General features: G+C 45.4%; 1 protein-coding gene across 2 annotated transcripts in view; it reads left to right on the top strand.

The window, feature by feature from the left end:
• Positions 1–24,079, top strand: part of LOC142573223 (proteasome adapter and scaffold protein ECM29-like) — a 297,184-nt gene that overhangs the window by 176,954 nt on the left and 96,151 nt on the right. For both annotated transcript variants that reach the window (XM_075682816.1, XM_075682817.1), the window contains exons 20-21: positions 13,274–13,340; positions 15,162–15,290. In XM_075682816.1, the coding sequence (XP_075538931.1) occupies positions 13,274–13,340; positions 15,162–15,290 (196 nt within the window). The remainder of the gene's footprint in view (positions 1–13,273; positions 13,341–15,161; positions 15,291–24,079) is intronic.

Genomic DNA, 24,079 nt, shown 5'->3' on the forward strand with positions numbered 1-24,079 from the left:
AGATTGTACGCTGTCGTGGTCAGTATGTTTTCCTTGCATTTATTTTTCAAAGATGTATACTTGGAAGGCTACAGTATATCCGAGATCAACTGTGTGTGGTTGCTGGCAGACAAAGCTATCTTGAACATTAAGGATGCCACTCGTGCGTGTTCTCTACAAAGAATAGATAGCTTACACATGATGTCGTGGACACAGCTCCTTACCAAGGTAGCCCTCCAACATGGTGACATCAGTGTATCATATTCACTTCCACAGGTAACCTGATTTAATGTAATAATGACATTGTCGGAATGATCCTGGCATAGCCTTCCATGCGTGTCACCTCTTGTACAGGAATATAACTAGTTCCATTCGATTCACCGACACCACTGAGAGCAAGTTCACAGCGGTTCACGAAAAGTTCAGAAATTGTGCAGTTCAATTTCTGTGGTGCACGCACAGTGGGGCACTCGAAATGACATCAGTCTATCATATTCACTTCCACAGGTAACCTGATTTAATGTAATAATGACATTGTCGGAATGATCCTGGCAGGCGTTGTATTTTGTCTGAGTAATGTGCGCGGATTGCATAAGTTTGAGATGTCCTGAGCTCCCTGTATATTTGACTTCTGAGGCATAATTAGACCCGCGCTTGCTTAAACGCAGTAGAAGCACATAAGCGGGGTTTTAACAGCACTTGCGCATGTGTGCTGTGTTGTCTGCTGCGCTGCTACTTTGCACCTGTACTCTGCACCAAGTCGGCACCAACAGTAGAGAGGGTGCAGCAAAATCGTGAACCGGCACTGCACCTTTCCTGAACCTTTTGAAATGAATGGTTGGGTTCAGAGGGTGCCATTGCTGCACCGCTGAAAAAAAAAATGGAAGGGTGCGGCACCTCATGAACTGGTTTAGGTGGTGTCGGCGAATCTAACGTACCTACCAGTGCAGCTTTTCGGTAACTGCAGTCACCATGCCTCTCAGAAGAATGTTCACAGTGTCCTTAAAGCTAAGTGTTGTTGAGTGAATGAAAGAGCTCAAGTCACACTATGTGGCTGTGAAGGAATACTAGGCATGGAAATTTATTATAAACTTCTGCAACTGATAACTATCTACTGGGTGTGGACAACTAAAAAAAAAAAAAACATTTCTGTTCACTCTTGCAGACTACCATACACTGTATGTTGCTGTATCTGAGAAATAATGATAACTAGTTGCAGCATCTTTATTCTAGAAAGAAATGTGTTTTATGTGTGCAATACTTTGCATAAAAATTCCGTTTTTGGCATGCAACCGAACGTTGCTTCCACCCTGACAATGTGCCATGCTCATCTTTCTGCACTGCTCTCTTCTAGCGCTCGTGTACTCTTATCTGGGTGCCTTTCTAGTGTGTTTCTGTCCCCTTTCTTTCTCTGCTAGCTGTCTACACTGAATGCGTGCACAGATGTTGCAGGAAATTTGAGCATGTTTATCGATCAGGTGGATTGTGGTGAACTTGCAAAGCGTGGTGGTGATTGCATGAAACTTGTGTTATCAAACTACTTTTTTACTAGGGCTGTCTAAATACCAAATGGTATATTTTGAACCCAATATTGAATCGAATCAAGAAAAAAAGAAAAAGAAAAATATAGAATCAAGTATCAAATATCAGAAAATTTAACACAAGCATTTATGCTTCCAAGTTTTCTGCAAAAAGTTGGAGGACATTTAAAAGCTTCACCTTTAAGAGTGGAACACGATAGCATTCAAAGATCCTTGACTGCTTCTCACGCTTCCCAGAAACTCGAGCTTATGTGACCTTCATGTTTACCAGGAAACACTGCCCGTGAACACTATGTACGAAGGCGGGCCTTTCTCGTAGAAATGCGGCCTCTTGTGTGGGCCACGATGCAGCAGTGGCGAGCGTCATCTGGAGGCATTGCAAGGAACTGGGTGCGCCACTCTGTGGCCTCTGTGGGATCTCTCACACCCGTACTCTGGGACAAAGGAACGACAACTCAGTAGTGCAAACAATCACAAGGGCATTTATTGCACCTTTCGTACATCAATGCCTGCTAGCCGCGTTGCTATCTGCAAAACATGCCGATGGGCGCGCGACAAATCTAGAAGTCCGACTCACCGCGACCGGATAGCGAGCGAATATGTTCGCCCCATGCTGGATCCCAACGCCTGGTCGTTCGCGTGTACAGTCACGCGAACAGTGGCACGTTCGACAGCGGCCACGCGAGACAGTCTCGCAGAAGCTTAGATTGGTGCACATGCGGCACGGCACGTCCGCACTGCTTGCTGTCCCGAACCCCAACAGAGCAAGCGCTGTGTCTTTCGGCGCCCAAGTAACCCCGCCTGTCGGCGGCGTTAGCAGCGCAACACTCGCGCCCTCTCTCGTACTGCGCCTCAACCACTCCGACCGCCGCGGGCGCCAGGCCACGCGGCGAAGCCAGATTACAGGATATGCGCCGCGCGGGAAAACAACATATCAGGGGACGCGTGACACACCTCTGAAACACTCGCACACTGGCACACGCAAATGGCAGATGCCATGGCCGGTCTATGAATGGTAGAAATGCTGGAAAGCGGCTTGTTTGAGTTTTTGCATAACATTATTATGTTATCTCATAAGTCAAATTACAGTCTGACCCTATCATGTGTGTAGGTTTTGTATAGGTCGTTCTTTACAATTTTTCTACATATTTTAGCTTGAGAAATTCAATTAGTTCAATAACTTCCTTGCGCCACACGGAGGGCCTGGGTATGGGTGGTATGAAAATTTTTTTGCCAAAACGATGTCCAGCGCTGGACGCCAGATGCCAGACGCTGACACAGAACACCGACACCGAATTTTCTGTGGCACGGTGCCCTTAGCACTATCACGTTAAAACAGTGCTGCACATATGTTCAGCAGGCTAATCATGCTACTTATGGTCTACTCTTATTAGAGGGAACACCACATTAGTAGCCATGACTAATAAGGATTCGGTTCTTATACGAACACCTGGAAAACTTTTTTTTATTGATAGAATGTCTGTCAAATAGAATAAGGTGCTTTTTTTCCCTCTGAAGCTGAAGAAATATCGAATTTGTCCTATATACTAGAGATGGGTGAATATTCGGGGTTGTTGAATATTTTCTTCGATTTGCATTCAGGTATTCTATATCTTCAAATTATTCGGTGCTCCCGAATATACAGCTGGAATCCATGGACGGCTTCTACCAATACAAATCTTTGAAGCTGTGATTTATTCTACGTCATGGCTGCCATGCAACAACTGTAAATTTCGAAGGCTATATGTTCTTGCACTAGATGGACGGAAATGCATCATCACTGTCATGTTCACGGCAACTGTCACCAATATGCTTACTGTGTAGCTCACTGCGTGGGCGGCCTTGCATTCGTCTAGACATCAATTTTTTCTTGCTTTTTTTTTCCTTGACCTTTAGTCGCCCTTATCCATGTGTTGGCTTATCTCGCTATCAGAAACCGCTGCAGCCACAGGTGGAGATGGGGCCGACCGCGCATTTGTCTGGGCAGCATGCATACATGAATTCGATATGGAACTTTTTCCTGAAAGTGCCTGCTGGAGGCGAAGCACAGTGTGAGACTTGTGGAGTTCTTTTGAAGACTCCTGCTGGTACTATGACACTCGTCGCCCACTTAAAGAGACATCCAGGCAAGTACAAAGAATACTCTGAATTGCTTCAACTTTACAGCTTGCCAAAAAAGAAAAGTTAATCAAAGGGGCTGCCATTGTAGCTGACCTTGGCCAGTTTGTTTAAGCCGAAACTTCAGCGGTCACCGATAAAAGAGCAAGAGATGACCAAGAACATTCCAGCATTCATTGCCCGCGGCCTGCAGCCGTACGCCATGGTCAAAGAACAAGGCTTTATCGGGATGATGCGCTCTGCAATTGCAGAGTACATCATTCTGTCGCGAAAAATGGTGCCATGAACAGTAACTCTGAATTAGCGTGCTACCAAAAAAAAATGAACTGAATAAAGGCGTTGGAAACGTATATGACAACGGTGGTGCCGAGTGCTTCACTTTAACAACAGATGGGTAGACATCGAGGGCCAGCGACGGCTATGTGTGTGTTATGGCTTGGATGATGGATCGCAACTTCACATAGTACGTATATGCCCTCGCTTGCAAACCAATGCCGCAGGAGCATACCGGAGAAAATATAGTTCAGTTTCTCCAAAACGTGATCAAAGAGTGGCGTCTGCCTGATAACATCCTGACTTATGTCATTACTGACAACGGCAGGAACTTTGTTTCAGCTATTGCCAAATCTCAGTGGTCAGGACTTTTGTGCATACCCTGCAGCTGTGCGTAAATGACACCAAAAGGGAAGTGGCAAGTTTTTCCCAGCTTTATGCGAAGTCTCGATCAATTGTGGGTCGCGACAAGAGAAGCGCGCGTGCACGTCCATGGCTTATGAACATCCAAAAGGACATGTACATGACCCAACTTGAAGTGATTCATGACATTCCTACATGCTGGAACGAAGAGCACACCATGATGGAGAGACTCATTAAATGCCATGCCCCAATTTCAGTTGAACTTTGAGAATCTGATGTGGACCACTTGACCTCTAAAGAATGGAAATTAATGGCATCAGCTGTAAAAATGCTGCAGCCCCTACACCAAACAACGACCAAGCTGTACACAGATCGTTATTCCACACTTTCCCAAGTGGTACCTCTCGTGCATTGTACACAAGTGGTACTGCATGAGCATGTGTCTGAAGGGGAAGAAGCAACATCATTTGCAAGGTGCCTTACATGCAGTCTTGCAAAAAGGTTCCCTGGCTTAAACAATGGCACATGTTCCAGCAAATGCAATGCTAGTCGACCCTCGCTACAAAAATATTTGCTACACTGAAAAGAGTAAAAAAAAAGTGGGCAAAAGCCACACTTGCAACTGCAGAAAATGAGCTCATGCCAGCCCAAAATGATTGTGTACGGACATCTGTTTACCGAGGCATGGAGAATCCTCCAGCTAAGTGCAGTATTTTTTATTCATTAAGCTCTAACATAGTGAAAAACAATGTACATGAAAGTGTTCCTTGCCAAGTGGCAGACTACTTGGATGCCTCTGTGCTTCCACAGTCTGAAAACCCTTTGGAGTAGCGAAAGAGCCATGGCAGCAAGCTGTACCCAGCGTTGGCCAAGGTGGCACAAAAGTACCTCATGATTCCTGCCACACAGGCAAGGAGTGAGAGGCTGTTTTCAACAGCAGGAAATGTTAGAAAGACAGTAGAAATTGCTGCTGCCAGATTACATGGAGAAGCTGGTATTTCTGCATGACAACTTGTGAATGCAGTAAAGAAAAGCAGTCTGTGATTTCTGAATAAAAATTCAACTGTTAATAGTTCTCAGTTTCACAGAATGCTGTACCTACATGAGTTCTGATTCTTAAAAAAACTAGATAAATTAGTCGGGTCATGATAAAAACACTCATAACTCTTTATAATATGTGGTATATACCAATGAACTATACGATTTAAAATTATTCATCCGAATCACTATTTGCTTCGAACATCAAGTTCACTATTTGCCCATCCCTACTAAATACCAATGGGGTATTCAGTTTAATGGTGGGCCATACTGTACGTGTTTAATGGGAATCTTGTTTTGGGGCCTAAAAAGTATGGCTTTCCGCTTTTCTTGCAGAAAACAGGAGTGTTTTTCCACGCTTATGGCAGGTGGTTTCTGTGGGTTATAGTCAGCTCTTTAAGGCCAATCTGCGCGACAGACAAAAGCAGGGAATGTTCATTATGTCACTCGGCACCGCTACAGGTGGTCATTGGTGCCACACGCAGTCAGCGCTGAAGGTAGAGAGTTCTCGAATTGGGACCCACAGCAAGTAAATTCAAGCAATTCCCCCCCCCCCCCCCCCTTTTTTTTTCATGTTCGTCCATCTGCAGTCTTTAAATGCATCAGTAGCTGGGGGTGTCGCATAATATTTTTGAGCCTGCCATGTAAATCCAAAGCTAGCCTTGTGACTGGTCATTTGAAGCTACTAAGATCATAGAGTTTCTCACTACATTACCTAGAGGGAAATCTGGCGCTGCTGCGCTGTGGTATGCATGGGAATGCCGGTATATTGTGGATTCAGATTGGCATCGTTCTCGTAGAGACAGGACACCTTGAAGACTCGCTTGGCAAATACCGTTCCGTCTGTCACAATGATTCACTTTCTACTAAAACAGCATGTGAAAAGCTGTTTTAGCTTTATTATTACGCGAAAACATGTTTTGTTTAACTATGAGAACTTGTTATTGTGTGTACGACTACATGTTACGTAAAAAGTATCAGCGGGCCGCTAAAGTTGGAGGACAGACGACAAGGTTCGCGCTCACTTTGAAACAGTTGGTCGTCTGTTCTTGCCTTTCTTCGCTTAGTCATGCATTGTAGGTGAGTAAAGATGTAATATGCGTGAATAGAAACATTTCATGAAGATTTTACTTTGAGAACGCGTTATTTATGTAGCCATATCCACATTTTAGACGAAGCATCTTACAACACCAGCCAACAAGAGCCTCGCAGACACATATACCGTCATTCCCATGACGGCACGGTGCCCCCTTGAGAAACTCCCATAGACGGTGGCGCCAGATTACCCTCTAGGTGTTATAGTGAGAAACTCTATGACTAAAAGAGACCGTTGTGCTCCTATAAACAGTGTTAGGAATGAGGAACCACCATATAGTATTTTGCAAAGGTGGCTGCCGAGAACATGCAGCAGTCATTTCACGCACGCACCTTTCATTGAGGCTTGTTGGATTGTGAGGATGTTGGCTTTCTAAGAGTTGTGCAACCACTGTGAATAAATGTGCGTTGGTTCAGTAATTATAACTTGAGTCGGCAACACCCGACGACGCAGCTCTGATTAGGCCTAACGGGCTAAACGGTGTAGACAATGGTGTGGTCATGACGAAAATTCGCCACTGGCCAATGTGACAATGGGCAGCAAACCGTCGCACATAGTTTGTCGCTAGTATGTTCTTACAGGTGGCTTATCACGAGATCACGTGTACGAGTGAGATTGACAGCCGTTGAAGTGGCGTTTGGGTCTGCGGTTCATTTGTGTGCTTGCATTTGGGTACAGAGCTCCAAACTGCACAAATATGCATTTATGAACACTGAGCATGCATATCTGACGTGATCAGTGTGCCATCCTGTGGCTAATCAGCCCAATCTTCTCCCATGCTTCCATGCTTTCTACACAAGCTGCTTTTGTTTTCCCTTTGCTCACGCAGCGTTAATCATTTCGATCAGTCCAATTGACCTGGTCGAACCTTGTACAAATAAAATCTCAGGCCGTAGGAACGCTGTTTGCGTCAGGGCACTGACCACTCACCAAAGGTACCCATATTCGAAAAATTCAATATTTGAGAAATGGTATACAGTAAAACCTCGTTATAAAAAAGTTAAAGGGGGTTGTCACTACTTTGTTATAACCATTAGTTCGTTATAGGCACTATTCATTTCTATCCACAATTGGCAAGCAAGAGAGGATGTACTCACCACCAAATCTCACAGCAGCCCGTCACGCGAAAAAGAAAACGCCCGTCGCACGGAAAACAGCAAGCGAAAAAAAGACAGCAAGGGATTGCTACTTTATTCATACCAAACGGCTCATCACTGATCGACCAACAGCACACCAGCTGGCGGCTCACTTCGCAGAAAAAAAGTCTTTGGTAGATCTTTGCTGTGTCTTCTTTAGGCAAATGATGGCTTTTTCAGCTGCAGCCGCTATTTCGAGTCTGTCCTTGCCGTCATCGTGAGCGCCAAAGAAGCGACGGTGCAGGTCTGCGCATCCAGTGCTTTTGCGAGCATGGGTACATTGGTTTCGCCAATATTAGGCTCCGGGCTGTCGTCGACACATTTGTCACTGTCGTCATTAGGCACCCCTGCCACTGCACACACAAGTTACACCTCCGTTAGCTCTTCCATCGTCACCGCATCAGCATCGGCACTGACGTACATGCAGAAGGTGTCACATTTGGGCACAATGCCGGCCTGAAGGAGCGCATCCCATAACGCTAGGGCTTGGTCGCCCGCGGCACCCTCATTGATGGCAGCACCGAGATCTTCGCTGTAACCGCCGCTGCTGATGCCAAATGAGCCATGCCGGAAGCAATTGGCGATCGTGCTTGCCGGTACAGCCATCCACGCTGCCTGTAGCATCTCGATCGCCATGTACAAATCGATCGTGGACTCGTGCTTCATGCTCATATTGAGCAGTATCCGGTCGATCACACGCTTGCGGTAGCCCACTTAGAGTTCATAATAACTCCTTGGTCGAGGGATTGCACAAATGCAGTGCAACTTGGCGGCAAGAAGCATAGCTCAATGTTTTTGAGCACAGCGGCAGTGTGGTGGGCCGCACAGTTGTCCAGTACGAGGCATACCTTCCAGTTCAGCTTGCCCAGCCGCTCGTCCCACTTCCGCAGCCATTGTGCGAAAATTTATCTCCTCATCCAAGCCTTACTTTCTAATTCCTTTTCTTTCTTTTGCCTTTTTTTTTATAGATACAAAAATATTGATGTTTAGTACAGAAAAAGGTCACATAGCGTAAACACTGTAGGGGGACCTTTTATAATGTTAAAAAAAACACTAATACTACTTGACAGCAAAAAGGCAGCGAGTTATAAAAATACGAAAATGCAAATACAAATGCAAATACAATATGATGCAAAAGAACAATACAATGGAAAATAAAAAACGGTAGGGATAAGGCTTAAGCAGAAGTAAGAAACGAAGCAAACAGTATTAGAAACGACAGAACTGAAGTTGTGTTTTAAAAGACATATTCAATAAATGGAGCTATAGGTTAAACATGAAATTGCGAAGCTGATGTTTGAATGACGATATAGAAAAGGCACATTTAATGTTAAAAGGCAATGAATTCCAAAGTTTGACTAAGACAAATGCTACTCTTTGTGAACCATAGTTAGTTCGTACCTTAGGGAGGATAAAATTGTTATTGGAGGAAAAGCGCGTAATATTTGAGTTAGTAAGGTGTCGGATAAGAGCAAATTTGAGAAGGTTATGGTCTTTAACTGTTTGATAAGCAAATGTGCAGACATTAAATTTGATTAGATTGTCAATATTCAGTATGTGCAGTTCCCGGTACAGATCAGTAACATGTGAACGTCGGTTGCTCCAGGTGAGAATGCGAATGGCTTGATTCTGTACATGTTGTACATTCTGTACATGTTGAAGCATCGTGGTGACGCACTATTGCCGACCACAAGGGCTGACACCTTTTCCGTGCCATCCATGTTGGCACGGAAGACACGGTTACGCGGACCTTGCTCTGCTTGCTGCCCTCGCAGTATTCACCTATGAGGGCGAAATTATTTTGCAGCAGCATCTGGTAAAACAGGGCTGTCTCATCCGGGTTGAACAAATCCTTGGCACTGTATTTTTCTAGTAGCTGTCTAACGTTTGTCTCCGCCCACGCCACTGCAGCTTCGCGGTCGACAGACTGCACTTTCCCGCTGACAGCCCTGCCGACAATGTTGTGGCGCTCCTTGTAAACGCTGCAGCCAGCCGACACTCGCCACAAAATCGTTGTGCCCCATGGTACATGCGAACTCCCTCACTTTGCGCTGCAACAGTGCCCCACTCGCAGGAGTGCCACTTGCTCTTGTGTCCAAAAACCACTTGAACACCGCCTTCTCTACAGCTTCCATAGCGGGGGCTCGCAGCTTCTTTCTGTCGCCTTTTACACCACGTGCGGCAGCACTGGTGACAGCTTCTTTGCTGCTCAAAATTGTCGACAGCGTGCTCAACGCTATGCCAAAATCTTCAGCCACTTTTTGTTTCTTCACAGCGGACTCGACAACTTTCAGCAAAGCCACCTCTGCTCCATTGATATTGTTTTGCGCTTCCGTTTGCCGTCTTCCATCTCCTTTCTGGTGGCGGGAACTTGCACAAACGAACCGATAGAGACACTAATATTGTTGATGCGCACGGAGACAAAACAACAAGCAACAACAAAACCGCAATCAGCGTCGTGCCCCACACGCAGCAGAAGAGCAGGCGGGTCTACCAGTTCTACGGGAAAGGGGAGGCCGCAGACGTGCTTGGGAGACGCGAAAGTCGCGGGCAGAGGAGGGGGGGGGGAGGGGGGTACACGTAGTGGCCAACGGCGGCAGCTATGCATTTCGGCTTGGGCAGCAGCACATCATCGAGATCAGCCGCCACCAAGCCGGCACTCTGATTGCCGCTGCACAGGCGTGGCATTGGAGGAGGAGTGAAGAGAGCAAGGCTCGCTCCATGCGCAAGAGATGGTGCCAGGAGCATGTGCAGCTAGAGCAGTGCGCTGGCCCCAGCTACGGAGCTGGTTATGGCGAGGCACTACAGCGCCGCGAAATGCAGGCACGGGCACCAAGGAGCTGCTCTCTAAAAGAAGGTTCGTTATACCCATTGCCAGGAAATTTTAACCTCGTTAAAATGAGGTTTTTCAATACATGGGCATCTATCGGAATTTCAAGGGTTAATCACGATCGCTTTGTTATATCCATTAGTTTGTTATATTCCGTTTCATTATAACGAGGTTTTGCTCTAATGGATATTCAATTCACTATTTGAATTATTCGAACATTCACTATTTGATTCGTAATCGAATATTTGAGTATGTGCAAACCCCAACTTTTTATTGTAACTTGCAGTTGGAAAAAGGTGTGATAGGCCCATTGCTGATAGATATTTAAATCTAACTCTGGTGTGTAACTCTAATCTGCTAAATTTCAGTGGTAAGCATTCGGTTTTATTTACTTCTACCCTTCTGATGAGGAACCCAATCTGTCCTTGCAACGAAACACCATGCAGCAGAATCTCAACGATACAAATCTCTCAGGACGGCAAAAAAATTTCGAATCACCCAAAATTGATATCACACAATAACTTCAACAGTCAGGAATTTAAAAAGGAGGATGCAGCAATGAAATGGCTGACTTGTCAAAAATTTCAAATTTTTTTCCACGACCTTCCTTTATCTCATGGCCAAATATTTTGAAGAAATATGCAGCAGAATTTCAGAAAATTGCACTTTTTATTGTGTTGCCTTCAAAATAGAGAATAAAATCGGAGTTCGGGAGGTGCTATCGTATGCAGTGGGATGCAGCGCTGCTATCTTGGTATTGCCGTAATCATGGTACTGGAGATTGACATAGCAACAGCACTGTATATTTCCACGCAAAAATAAAAGCAACAAAAGTGAGCGCAAAAATGGAAAAATAGCGTCGCGAGTTACGTAGATCACGTGGCGCGCAGAGAGCACACCACACGACGGACGCCAATTTGGATCAATATTGGTGGACACCAATTTGAATCACAGGTGTGCTTGTTTTGCGCACATATTTGGCACTTCGCATGTTCCGAGGTCAATATTTCCAGATCTGCCTGGTTATCGCGAGTTTATTTTATTGTTACTTCCTAGCTGCTGCCTGATAGTGATAAGGATGCAATTTGCACAAGGGGACCTGTTTACTTTACGGCAGCAAAGATACTTTGTATAGTGCCATCTGACTGTTGCAAAGGTGGAAAACTTTCCAATTGTCGTCGGGTGCCGAAGATGACAAAGGGAAGGGAACACAGAGATAAGGCTACCCATAGAAGTGTGTGTCACTGATCATGCTGATGCAGCAAACTGGGCAAAACTAGTCATAAGAACTGTTTACAGCGCAAACACATGCAACCACAAGGTATAAGGGACAGGACACAAGCGCTGACTGTCAACTACCTTTTATTGACGGAAGACGGGTACCTTATATAAGGGGAAAGGCAGAAGTGAAGGGGGGAGGGAGTGATACAATCGGGGAAAATGACAATGCGCATCAATGAACGAACGTGCCAGCCGTCAACGCAATCAGACGCGAAGAAACAAGAAAACGAAAAAACTAGACAAACACTAGCAAAAGGCGAGGGATACTAGGATACAATGAAATCAGTTAGCAGCCGCTTCCAAGAAATGAAGCTCTGCCGCAAAAAGCGATACAGAAGGGGTGCTTACGCACTTGCTGCCATATTTGTGTATGTGGAACGCTTCCAAACTGACGCGCGCCGTCGCGTCGGCACTCTTGCCGAGAATCCTCGTCTCTCCCAAACGAGCCTCGCATCCTGTGCATCCAATTACGTGCGCGACCAAATGTGCGTACTTGTCCTTTAAGTTGCTTAAATTTCGGGCATGTCCCCCAAGCGTTCATTGATGCAGCGGCCGGTTTGGCCGACATAAGCCTTTCCACACTTCAAGGGAATGGCGTAGACCACTCCTGTGGAACACTTGATGAACGGCTTCTCATGTTTCAGCTGGCAACCTCTTTTTTTAGAGTTGCAGATGCGTGGGCATAACTGTGCCAGCTTGTTCGGCGCCGAAAAAACAACGGATTGTCATTTTCCCCGATTGTATCACTCCCTCCCCCCTTCACTTCTGCCTTTCCCCTTATATAAGGTACCCGTCTTCCGTCAATAAAAGTTAGTTGACAGTCAGCGCTTGTGTCCTGTCCCTTATACCTTGTGGTTGCATGTGTTTGCGCTGTAAACAGTTCTTATGTCAAGTATGCACCAACTCGCCCAGAAAGAAGTTTTAATGGGCAAAACTAGCTGCTGGTAAAGTTGCAAAGTTTTTGAAAATGACGAGCAAGTTGCGTGATACTGCATAAAGCACAAGTGTTGTCATTTTTGTCATTTCTGTCATTTTCGTCATTGTGTTGTCATTTTTGCAAGTGAGTAGAGTCGTGATGGAGTGACGTAGGTCGCCCTGGTAACAGGAATGTAATGGGTGCATTGATGCGGCCGCTCTGCTGTCCTGACTACAGCCAGTGGCTGGCACTACTTGTGCTCCGGGGCCTTCTCGCTGGCTCTGTCGAAGATTGTGCGATGGCTTGATTGTTCGTATCCACCGAAGCACAATATGTGGTTTGCAACATTCGAAATTTGGCACATTGTAAGCTAGTGAGCTTGTGCCGGGATTTTTGAAAAATTTGTATCATCCCAAAATTTGTATTAGGCATGATCATATCACCGAGATTCTACTATACCAATGACCCACTATGGTGGATGGAACATAATACTTAATTTAAGAATTTTGTTAGATATTGCAACCAAATGTTTTTGGTATAACGAGTGTCAGCTGTATTTTCTTTTGGCAGTGGTGGATAGTAATGTTTTACCTTCACCACTTGGGATGTGTAACATTTAAGAGTGCATAGGAGTGAAGTCGGTGACCCGTATTTGCACTTGTTTCTTTTAAACGAAAAGAATGACCTACTATGTTCTTGCAGGTGGCCAAGGAGAGCGATGTGGACCGGCTGTTCACCAAGCTACAGATCTGGTACATGGAGGGAGATGGTGGGTACACTCTCTGGTGCAAGCATGTGGCACACAGCTGAAAGTGAAAATTAAAATGCTTCAACTACTCGTCACAGTAGGTTAGTGGCTATGACATTGCGCTGTTCAACTCGAGGTTGCAAGTTCAATCTCAGCCGTGGTGGCGCATTTTGACCGAAACAAAATGCAAAAATGCCATGCACAATTATTTAGGTGCTTTTTAGGTGTAATTTAAGTGAGCCTAGGGGGTCAAAATTAATCTGGATCCCCTACTACAGCCTGCCTCATAATTAGATCGTGGTTTTGTCACGTAACACCCCAGTGTAATTAAATTTATTTGATTCAAGTCTTGCATTACATTCTGAGAAGAATAGACGATTGTCTGCATTACCCATAAAGTGAAGCCCAGTGCAAGTCGACATGCTTTAGTGCACTTTGTGCCACTTTACCGATTAAATATGCCCTGGGGACAGCAACCAGAGGCACTCTGACTGTAGCCTGCATCCAAGGCCTTGTCGCCACAGGAAGCCTTCACTCCCGCAGTGGGGTGCCAGCAGCACTTGTGTGCATTCGCCCTTCATGCAGAGGATTTTACTTCCCATCTCACCTGGGACTGCGTGTGTGTACCATGTGAGGTGTACCAGAGCTAACTAAACCTGCCCTTCATGAACTTGCGCAGTAAAGAGTTCGGTCAATTCGACTCCGGGTATTTTCATTTTTTGGATGATTCAATCCCAACTGAACGTTCGAGCCAGCGCCCATACAATAAAATTGACCCAAACTTTCATTATTTCTATCCTAAAATTGGTCTTTCTAGGATAATTCAAACGTGACCGGTCTGCATGCACCTTATGGTGACTCCAATAGCGTAGCGACCCCTCTTTAGTAGCCGTGTCTCTACAGGCAGAGCTTGAGGGCATCGAAATCATCGAACATGTGTCATCTCCCGTCAAATGCCTATTTTCGGCCAGTCCTAAGAAGATTTTCAAGCAATAACCATAGCTTGCAGTGAATGGTTATGGTATTTACCCAATCCTAATGCACATTTTTGTTTTCCAAGTAAATTGGGCAGAAAATGGCCTCCACAGCGTAATGAAACATGAAACCAAAAGCGTGTTCATAAAAGCCTACTGTCACAGCCAGCCTAACCAGGGTAATCGCCATTGCCATCACAAGATGGTGCGAGATTCAATTCTCGTTTAGAACATGAGGTGCTGCTTTGTGTCTCTAATTCAGGACCTTGTTGAAAAGTTTGGCGGCAACAGGTTAGGTCACGTGTGGTGGTTCTTCATAGAGCTCGGTCTGAGAGTGGTGGTGGTGGACATTAAGCAAATAAATGTCCATTCTGCGAAGGTAAAGTTTGCTGGTTTTGCTTTTTGTTATTGCCATCATCGGAGGCATGCTATACATTTTTCTCGCTAAGCAATCGGGTGCTCATTCAATTTCTCCTTTGTTTAGCAGCTCTAATGTCATTCTTACGTTAGTATTATACTTTGAATGCACAGGAAGTGGCCGTGTGCTCAATTCAGGGGCATGTTAGAATCGGGCAAATATTGCCAAATGATCCATTAATGTGTTTCGGTGTTTTTCTCTGCTTCTGGTTTAATTCGAACCACTGGTTAATTTTATCAGTCTTGTCGGTCCAATCAAGGTTGAATTAATGGAAGTGCAGTCTATACTGTGTTTCGTGCTGTGGTACTTCGTTTTCTTTGGTGGCTGAGTGCACACATGAAGCAGCCATGCAGCTTGCTAAGCCTGAATTTGCAGGGGTTGATACTGGTCACACCTTGTACTGCGCAGCACCAGTGGTCCTCACATGGTGCATTCTTTTGGTCTCTGCAGACGAAGCAGTGCAGTGGGCGTGTGCGCACACCATGCAGGCAGTGGCGCGACATGCACCCGATCGGTTGCGAGCGCATGCGGCTGGTGCCCTGCCGCTTGCCTTCTTCGCCAAGCATGCCACGCCCCCAGGTGAGATGCCCACTTCGTCAGACGACATTGCCTCTCCGCCCTGCTTGCCGCAACGCATCGTCGAGGGCACTTTAATGTACAACTGTGCCATATTTATAAGCCCGGTACCAGCCCTCCGCTTGCAGCAAAAGCCTGCTCAAGCCCGGCACTAAAATATGACAAGCTTGCCCGGCCTGGCCAGGTGCAAAAGAGGTGCGGGTCCAGCTCAGACCGACCGTATTGGGGCTTTGTTACGGGGACAAAATGTTTTCTTCCAATGAAACAACATTTTATTGAATGTGTTGAAATAAGACATAAATGAGCATACGGCACATACGACAGTCAAAAAACACACACATCAAAAGTTACTGGGTAAAAACAACTAGTTGTCCAACGATTCAGCCTTAGGGGAGATGCAGCGCCGGGACTTCTTATTTTTAAAGATATTCAGATGAAACTTTCAGGGTACGTTCACAACACCAAACTATGAGGAACTGCAAAGTTTCATGATGATGTGTATATTAGTTCAATAGTTATAAAGGTCTCACTAGGTGGTTCATGTATATGCCTGAGGAAGAGCCTGGAGAAATCCCAGGACACCGTAGGAAGCTGAAATTCACTGTGACGATCCCTTGACAGATATCCTATGGGGCTACAAAGCCCGTTTTTCAATTTCGCCTCCAAAATAATTTTAACACAACTTTGAATTTGATGTGGCCAGTAATGACTACATTCATCAAAAATTAATTGCTTATTATAAGTTAACTGCACCAGCTTTCAAAAAAAGAAGCTTGTTACACCCTGGCAAAGTCATTCAGGAATAGAATTAAAAAAAAAAAACAGCAGACAAATCTGAAGAGCGGCTCTTGAGATATCGCCTTCCTCAGCACCACTACAGTACTTGCGAAAAAATACACTCTGAGAAAACAGGCCTTGAAAGCGGACCACGTGTTTTTATTAGAATTAACTCTTGCGGCTCCAGGCACATGCAATGCGTCATATTCTCGACTGGCGACAGCCGACAACACAGTTCCGCCGCTGCAAGCATCTACGCAGTCGGCACTTGCAGCGGAAGATCGCAAGTTTGATGCTCGTGCAAGCCACATATCGCTCTTCCACGCACTGAACATCTGCACTGTGTTGGGCTTCGTTGCCGGCATCGCGTGCAAAAATCAAGATGAAGGCCACAGAACTAGCGGGAAAAAGAGAAAGCTGACAAAATAATCTAAAAGATAGCTAGCTCAAGGCGATGAGCAGCTTGCAAGCAGACGTCAGTCGAGGCAGACGGGGCAAGGGGCAACAACGAGGCGAGCGCGGCGGGTGCAGCATCGAAGGGAGCAGCCGCCATCACTGCCCGCACAGCAGCCAATGGCAGGCATACTTTCAGGATTTGAATGCGCTGCTCCGGCCAGCCAGCGCTCCGCATCGCATCGTGGGAAAATGCCAGTAGCACCTCAACTGCGCTGCCAACGGCATTTTGCAAGGTGGCAAAACAGAGACAAAGAATTCACGGTCAAAATGACATGAAGATGGCGCGTGCAGGCTGTATGGGCAGGGAATGGCGCACGCGCTAAGTTTGTGTTCATATCGGCATTTGCCCACATCTTGTGTGCCATGGTGGCCTCAAAAGTAGCTTTTTTCTTGTACTTTGCAGTTGAATTAGGTGCTGATAATTACAAAACGGGTAGTTTATGAGACATACAACCCGAAAATATTGTTTTTCGAAAATCGAATTTTTCGCGATTTTTCGGTTTTCAAGGGCTGCGACCCCCCTTAAAACAACTCCTGCACCACCAAGCCAGCTCAACTAAAGTTCCGCTCACTGCCACTTCTAATAGGCGGGATTCCCCAAAATTTCGGTAGGGGTGTGCAAATGCCGAATAATTAATCAAATATTGAATCGAGAAAAGAAAGCCAACTATTGAATATCAGAAAATTTAACCCAAAATTTTGTGCTTCCAAATTTTGTGCTAGGAGCACAGTGTTGCACATGGTCAAGAGGCTAACCACGTTACTTATTTAACAAAAATCTTGCTAGCCATCAGTAACTTTGGTACTTATGAGCCGAGATGTGTAATATGCTCTACTCTTATTAAAGAGAGCACCAATTTAGTATGCCAGTGCTGATAACAACACAGTTTGCATATGAAAGTCTCGAAAATATTTTTGTTATCTGTAGAATGTCTTATCGAATAGGATTAAGTGCTTCTTTCTCTCTGAAGCTGAAGAAATAGCGAATTTGCTTTAAGTACAAATAGTCTTTTCATTTTAATAGTGTAGTGGGCAATATTGTATTGCCTTCATATTTTCTTCCAGAAAACATGTGGGGGTTCCACTCTGCTTGGGGCTAGGGCTGAAGGCGAGCTCCTGATCTAGCCCCACACGGTCTCTCCGTGGTACTCCCCAACCCGTAGCATGGGAATCGCGGCTACGTCAGGTTCGAACGAATAAGGCAACCAGTGGCGTCAACTGTAACAGTGTTTATTGCTACAAGCAATAAAGAACGCTGGCAGCAGGAAGTCCTCTCTGTAATGAGTTATAATAGGCTGGCCTCGTTGCCCGAGATAGTCAGGCAAACGAGGTCACTCACGGGTTGTGGCAGGTACTCCAGTCCAGCAGGTTACGGGTCCGGCGTCAGAGAGGGAGGGTCTCCCCCCGGTGGTGCTGTTTTATACCTTTTTATCTTTGTGAGGGGAATGTCCTACTCGCCCGTCAGATACCTTCCTGCGAGTTGGAGAGGAAAGGTGCGCGCGTCTTGAGAGCGAGGGAGAACTGGGAGTGGGCGTAGTGCACCGCTCCCATGTCTACGCCGGCTCTCGACGTAACCGCGACAATGCGGGGAAAGATGGGTCTGTGTGCTCCCCACAAATAGCTGGTCTTTTCCATCTTTATGGCAAGTGGTTTCTGTGGGCTGTCGTCAGCTTTTGATGAGGTCAACCTGCGTGACAGACAAAAGTGTCGAATGTGCATCACTTCACTCAGCACTGCTCTGCATGGGCATCAGCACCGATAGTAAAGGGCTCTCAAATTGAGAAGCCCATGGCAAGTGAATTCGTGCCTCCCCCCTTTTTCATCTGCATCCATTTCCCGTCTATGTTAATGTGTCAGCAGCCGGGGCTTAGCATGCAGTCACAATATTTTCAAGCCTGCCAAGCAAATCCAAAGCTAGCCTTGTGACAGGTCGTTTGAAGCTACAAAAAGAGACTGTTGTGGGCATAGAGTTTCATATTAGTATAATTAGAGGGAAATCCGGCACTGCGATCGTTCAACCATCATGGGAATGATGGGAAGTACAGGCTGCGGATTGGCATTCTGTTGACTGGCGAACTAGTCTACAAGCATTTTTTGGCAGTTTTGGCTTTTGCTCCAAGAGCAATTGCTATAACCTGCAGTGGGACAGTGCAATGCAAAGCTCTCTTGCCTTTGTTCTGTTGCTTGAAGTAGCAATGGCGCGCTGGGCCAGCGGCTGGGACAATGTTTGTGTCGCGGTATGGAGTCGAAGCCCTAACGAGAAAGCAACGGAATCATAAACATTGAAAGAACATCTTTTGACCGTCCAGACCTTGGTTTGTTAAGTATGTTAGGTTGGCGCTGTAGTGTTACATGCTTTATGAAACTTCAGAATAGGAAAGAGAAGGTACTACTAATACAAGACATAGACAGTTGTACTTCTAGTAGCTTGACAATCAAATTTTATTGAGGGCTTCATTATGCATTGCTCGTTTACGTACTCATTGAAATGTATGTTTTAGGACTTTGAGAACACAAACTTGCTTGTGATACGAAAGGTTGCTGCTTCCTGGCTGTAGTCTAGTGTCGTAAAATGGGTAAGCGCAAAGCCACGCCATAACGCTTCGGAAGCAGTACGTGACCAATATAAAATATAATGAAGCATACTCGCAGGAGGCCACAAGCGTCGTAGCTAGCACTGCAGCAAATGTGCTTAAATGTACTTGAAGATGTTCAGCAATAGTGACAGACGACGCAGCCTTTTGAAAGAGCAAGAGAGTTCGCAAGTGCCTGTCGTCTGTGAGAAAAGTCTCGCGTTTGCAGCGAGCAGGTGTCGTAGCAGACGACTCTTGTAGCGTTCCTCTCAAGGGCGCAACAATTTCTCCCAAAACAACATTTTTATTTCCATAAATACTTGATGAGCATTTTTATATAAGTACGTGCATGGTTGTTATTGCTGTTGTAAAAATAAATAAATAATTATTCTCTGGCATTAAATCAGGAACAAAATTGCACACGAATGCATACCCTGGTATGCTCTGTTGATAAACCATAGTAAACCGTGCTTCAATCTCAAGTCATACAATGTTTATGTAACGTGCTGTACGTCATATAAGATGATAAAATTAGATTTTATGCGATAATATTTTAGTATAGCTTCGTTTACTGCGGCGCAAGCAAATGCCACTAGTCTAAAGATCGAAGTCAATCTGAAGCCTGTACTTCCCATCATTCCCATGTAGGTTGAGGCAACGCTCATGAGAGCGCCCGTAGACACTAGCGCCACATTTCCCTCTAGGGTATTTATTTAGAAACTCTATGGTTGTGGGCCTACAAAGGGCGTTTGGAACAAGGGGCCACTGTCTGGTATTTCCAAAGATGGTGGCCGTGAACATGCAACTGTCATTCTGTCCACTCACTTTCGTTGACAGGAAGGTTTGTCGGCTTTTTGAGAGTTGTGCGACCGCTGTGAATAAATGTGCATTGGTTCGGTAATCGCAACTTTAGTTGCCGACACTCGAGGACACAGCTTTGATTAGGCCTAACAGGCTAGACAGTGTGGAGTTGGTGTGGCCGGGATGAAAATTCCCTGTCAGCCGATGTGATAACGGCCAGAAAATCGTCACGTAATGTTTGTTGCTAATATGTTCGCACTGGTGGCTCATCAGCGGCTGGTCACAAGATCACGCTATGAGTCACATTGAGAGCTGTTGAAGCGGCTTTCAGGTCCACGGTCTACAAACCGGCAACTACCGCAACCATGCTTGCCAAGTTCTGTGTGCTCACATGTGGGTAAAGAGCTCCAAATTGTTTCGGTCAGTCCGGTCAAAGCTTTTTAGTGAAACCTCATTAAACCGTAGTTGGCTGGAGCTCGGAAAAAGTATGTACTAAACGGTAGTACTGCTTAACCGAAATAGCATGAGATCGCCCACTTACCTGCCAAAAACAGAACTCTGAGAGAGTCCGATGAAAGGGAAGAAAACGTGCAGTATTTATCCACTTTGCGCGACAGAAGTGTAATTTTTGTTTGATGCCGCGGCGGCCTAGCTGCGACAACAGCAGCCTCAAACTTACTGAAGCTGCGAGCGAGCTTTTTAGCCAGCCCCCTCTTCTCGGCAAACACTCACATGGCAGATTTCTCGTTGGCATTGCATATTCTCCGTGCACAGGCGCGGTAGTGTTGCAGAAGTCGCGGGGCACCTTTTATTGCGGGGTGCGGTTCCCGTCACGACAATTGCATTCATGAGGCTGACTTAACGCGCAGCTTCTGCCACTGTTGGGCCTGAATCGCCTGTACTGTCACTTTCCGTGTCATCCTTATCACTGTCGCTAAGTGACACTTCGGCAACAACAGAGGCAACGATGACGAAAAATTCGAACCTCGTAGCCAACATCTCTTCGCAGTCACAGCAGTATTGCCGAGCAACTTCTTTGCATTCCAAATGCCACACACCGTAGTCAACAGTAGATCCCTGTCGCGTGCCAGCGCCGACTTCATGCCACGTTCGATAGCATGAACAATGTTTAATTTTTCTTCTATGCCGAGTGCTTGGCGGCTTTTTTATCCGAGCTTCGGCATGACGCGAGTCCTTATTTGGACGATGCCACAACACTCTCTGGCACTTTGCCGAAATGATGTTGATGTTGTGGCTTCATGCGCAAATGCACAGGGCGCTTGGAGGCCATTGTCCCGATCTCTGAGGCTTGTTGTTCTGCCAGCCCACCCAATGGAGACGACACACCAGTGTGTTCGCGCGACGAAAAGTGGAAATGTTACGTGTTAACCGATGCGTATGCAATAAGGTGGTAGGGTTTATGCGGATACGAAACACATTATGTTTAATGGCCGCTGAGTCAGGGATTTGACTTTACTACATTTAAAATGAAACTGCTGTTTAAGCGGGTACGGTTTAACGAGGTTTTACTCTATCAATAAAGGTAGCGCGCCATGGGAACGCTGTGTGCGTCAAGACACCGACTATGGCCTGGTCATTTATCAAGGCTACTGATATTTGAAAAATTGAATATTCTAAAACTTGAATATTAAATATTCGATATTCGGATAAGTGAGCTGTCCACATGCAAGCAATTACATTGCATGTCTTTGAGTGTGAGCGTGAACGTAGTGAGTGCTTGCGAGTGTGAGTCGAGGTGAGCTTGAACGAGTGCGGGGCCTTTAAAAAATTGTGGTTAGTGAGTGCGAGAGAGCACTCTTCCACACTGCTGACCTGTGATTTTGGCACTTGCTCTGCAGGTGCAGAGCAGCTTCTATAGAGTTACGTGAGTTGAGACATTAGATAATAAGTTCTGCTGTTTGCACATGTGTTTTTACCGTATCTTATATTGTGTAATACTTGAGAAACAATGAGAGAGCGCTATTAACCTGCCCAAAGCAAGTGATTTTAGTGCATTTCAGCAGAATATCTGTGTTTCTTCATTTTGCTTTTCTTTTGTCACGTTGTGTTAGCTGTCTGCTGCTAGTTGGAAATGTTTTGAAGCCAGGTCACTTTCTCCAGCACTGCAAAATTTGCGCATACCACATTGCTGTAGTTTGTACATTTTTGTCGTGTTCTTGGCATTTATTGTGGCTTGGCATTTATTGGCTTTTCCACTGAATCCTCGTTGTTAGGCGGCCCAAGGGTGAAAAATATTTCCTTTCCTGCAGCAGAAAGAGCGCAAATTGAACGTGCTCGAGCAAGCGAACGGAAGTCACGCAGCCTTTATTTATATTTTTAGGAATACTGCCGATCTCACACGAGGTCGTTGCAGGGAGGGCATACATATAAATAGAAAAGAAGCACAATCAAGTAATTTATATGATAGAAAACGCTACAACACTAGCAGAATTAATACATGAAATATTTAGTAGCCGTACACTTGGTATGAGTAAAAAATTGAAATCACGAAAAATACGAACAGCATGTGCAATGATGCAATCATATCATTCAACCAAAATCCCGATACAGGTGTAAAAAAAAACTAAAATTAACAGAACCTGCTCAGCATGTACCTTAACTTCCAGCATAGCTAATGTTACGCTTCACTTGTGTTGCAACTGTTAGTACGAGGGCAAAGTGAGGAGACATTCAAAATCAGGCATGGGAAGACCTTTGCAGATAGCGCCAAAGGGCCAGGAAGCGTAAGGCTCCTCGGCTTTAGGGAGGCGTCGACGAGTCACCGAGACACGATCATTGGAAGTCGTGCGAGCCGAGTGCGTGCGTGCGTGCACGTGTGTACCAGTGGCACCTACTCTTCCTTCAGACACTCACCCCCTTCTCCCCATCTACCGACGCGACAATTTGGCACCGGGTGCTTGCAGGTGCGCATATCAGATGGTTATGCCCATTTATGGTCCGATCTTGAATCTGCGTTCCTGATTGGACCAAACCAGGCTTGGGTGGCCTAGAATACTGGGAGGGGGAAGCTTTTCCGGAGAACTACCACGCCGCCGTGCTGCTTTGCTGCACCCACTAGCATCCACGGGCTTTCTCCACAGTGGAAGCTGCTCCAAAGCGGTGGGCGTCTGCTATGTGCTTGATATTTGGTTGCTATTAGCCAACATTGCGATAATTAAGCTCCTGTATTATACTACCTAACTCCAAGATAATACTGCAGTGATTCGCCGCACGGAGAATGCATTTGTGTGCGATAAATACAGGGAACTGGAAGAATGCAAACATTATACTAATCCATAAAAAGGGCGACGCCAAAGAACTGAAAATTATAGGCCCATTAGCTTACTCCTAGTATTATATAAAATATTTACCAAAATAATCTCCAATAGAATAAGGGCAACATTAGACTTTAGTCAACCAAAGGAGCAGGCTGGCTTCAGGAAAGAATACTCTACAATGGATTGCATCCATGTCATTAATCAGGTTATCGAGAAATCCACAGAGTGCAATAAGCCTCTCTATATGGCTTTCATAGATTATGAAAAGCATTTGATTCAGTAGAGATACCAGCAGTCATAGAGGCATTACGTAATCAAGGAGTACAGACCGCTTACGTAAATAACGTGGAAAATATCTACAGAGATTCCACAGCCACCTTAATTCTACACAAGAAAAGTAGAAAGATGCCTATAAAGAAAGATGTCAGACAAGCAGATACAATCTCTCCAATGCTATTCACTGCGTGCTTGGAAGAAGTATTCAAGCTATTAAACTGGGAAGGTTTAGTAGTAAGGATCGATGGCGAATATCTCAGCAACCTTATTTGCCGATGACATTGTTCTATTCAGCAATACTGCAGACGAGTTACAACAAATGATTGAGGACCTTAACAGGGAGAGTGTAAAAGTGGGGCTGAAGATTAATGTGCAGAAGACAAAGATAATGATAAATAACCGGGCAACGGAGCAAGAGTTCAAGATAGCAAGTCAGCCAGTCTGTAAAGGAGTACGTTTACTTAGGTCAACTAATCACAGTGAACCCCAACCATGACAAGAAAATTCACAGAAGAATAAGAATGGGTTGTATCGCATACGGCAGACATCATGTGCTCCTGACTGGGAGCTTACCGTTATCATTGAAAAGGAAAACATACAATCAGTGCATTTTACCGGTGCTGACATATGG

This window comes from Dermacentor variabilis, chromosome 2, assembly GCF_050947875.1.
Source record: "Dermacentor variabilis isolate Ectoservices chromosome 2, ASM5094787v1, whole genome shotgun sequence".
Classification (NCBI taxonomy): domain Eukaryota; kingdom Metazoa; phylum Arthropoda; class Arachnida; order Ixodida; family Ixodidae; genus Dermacentor; species Dermacentor variabilis.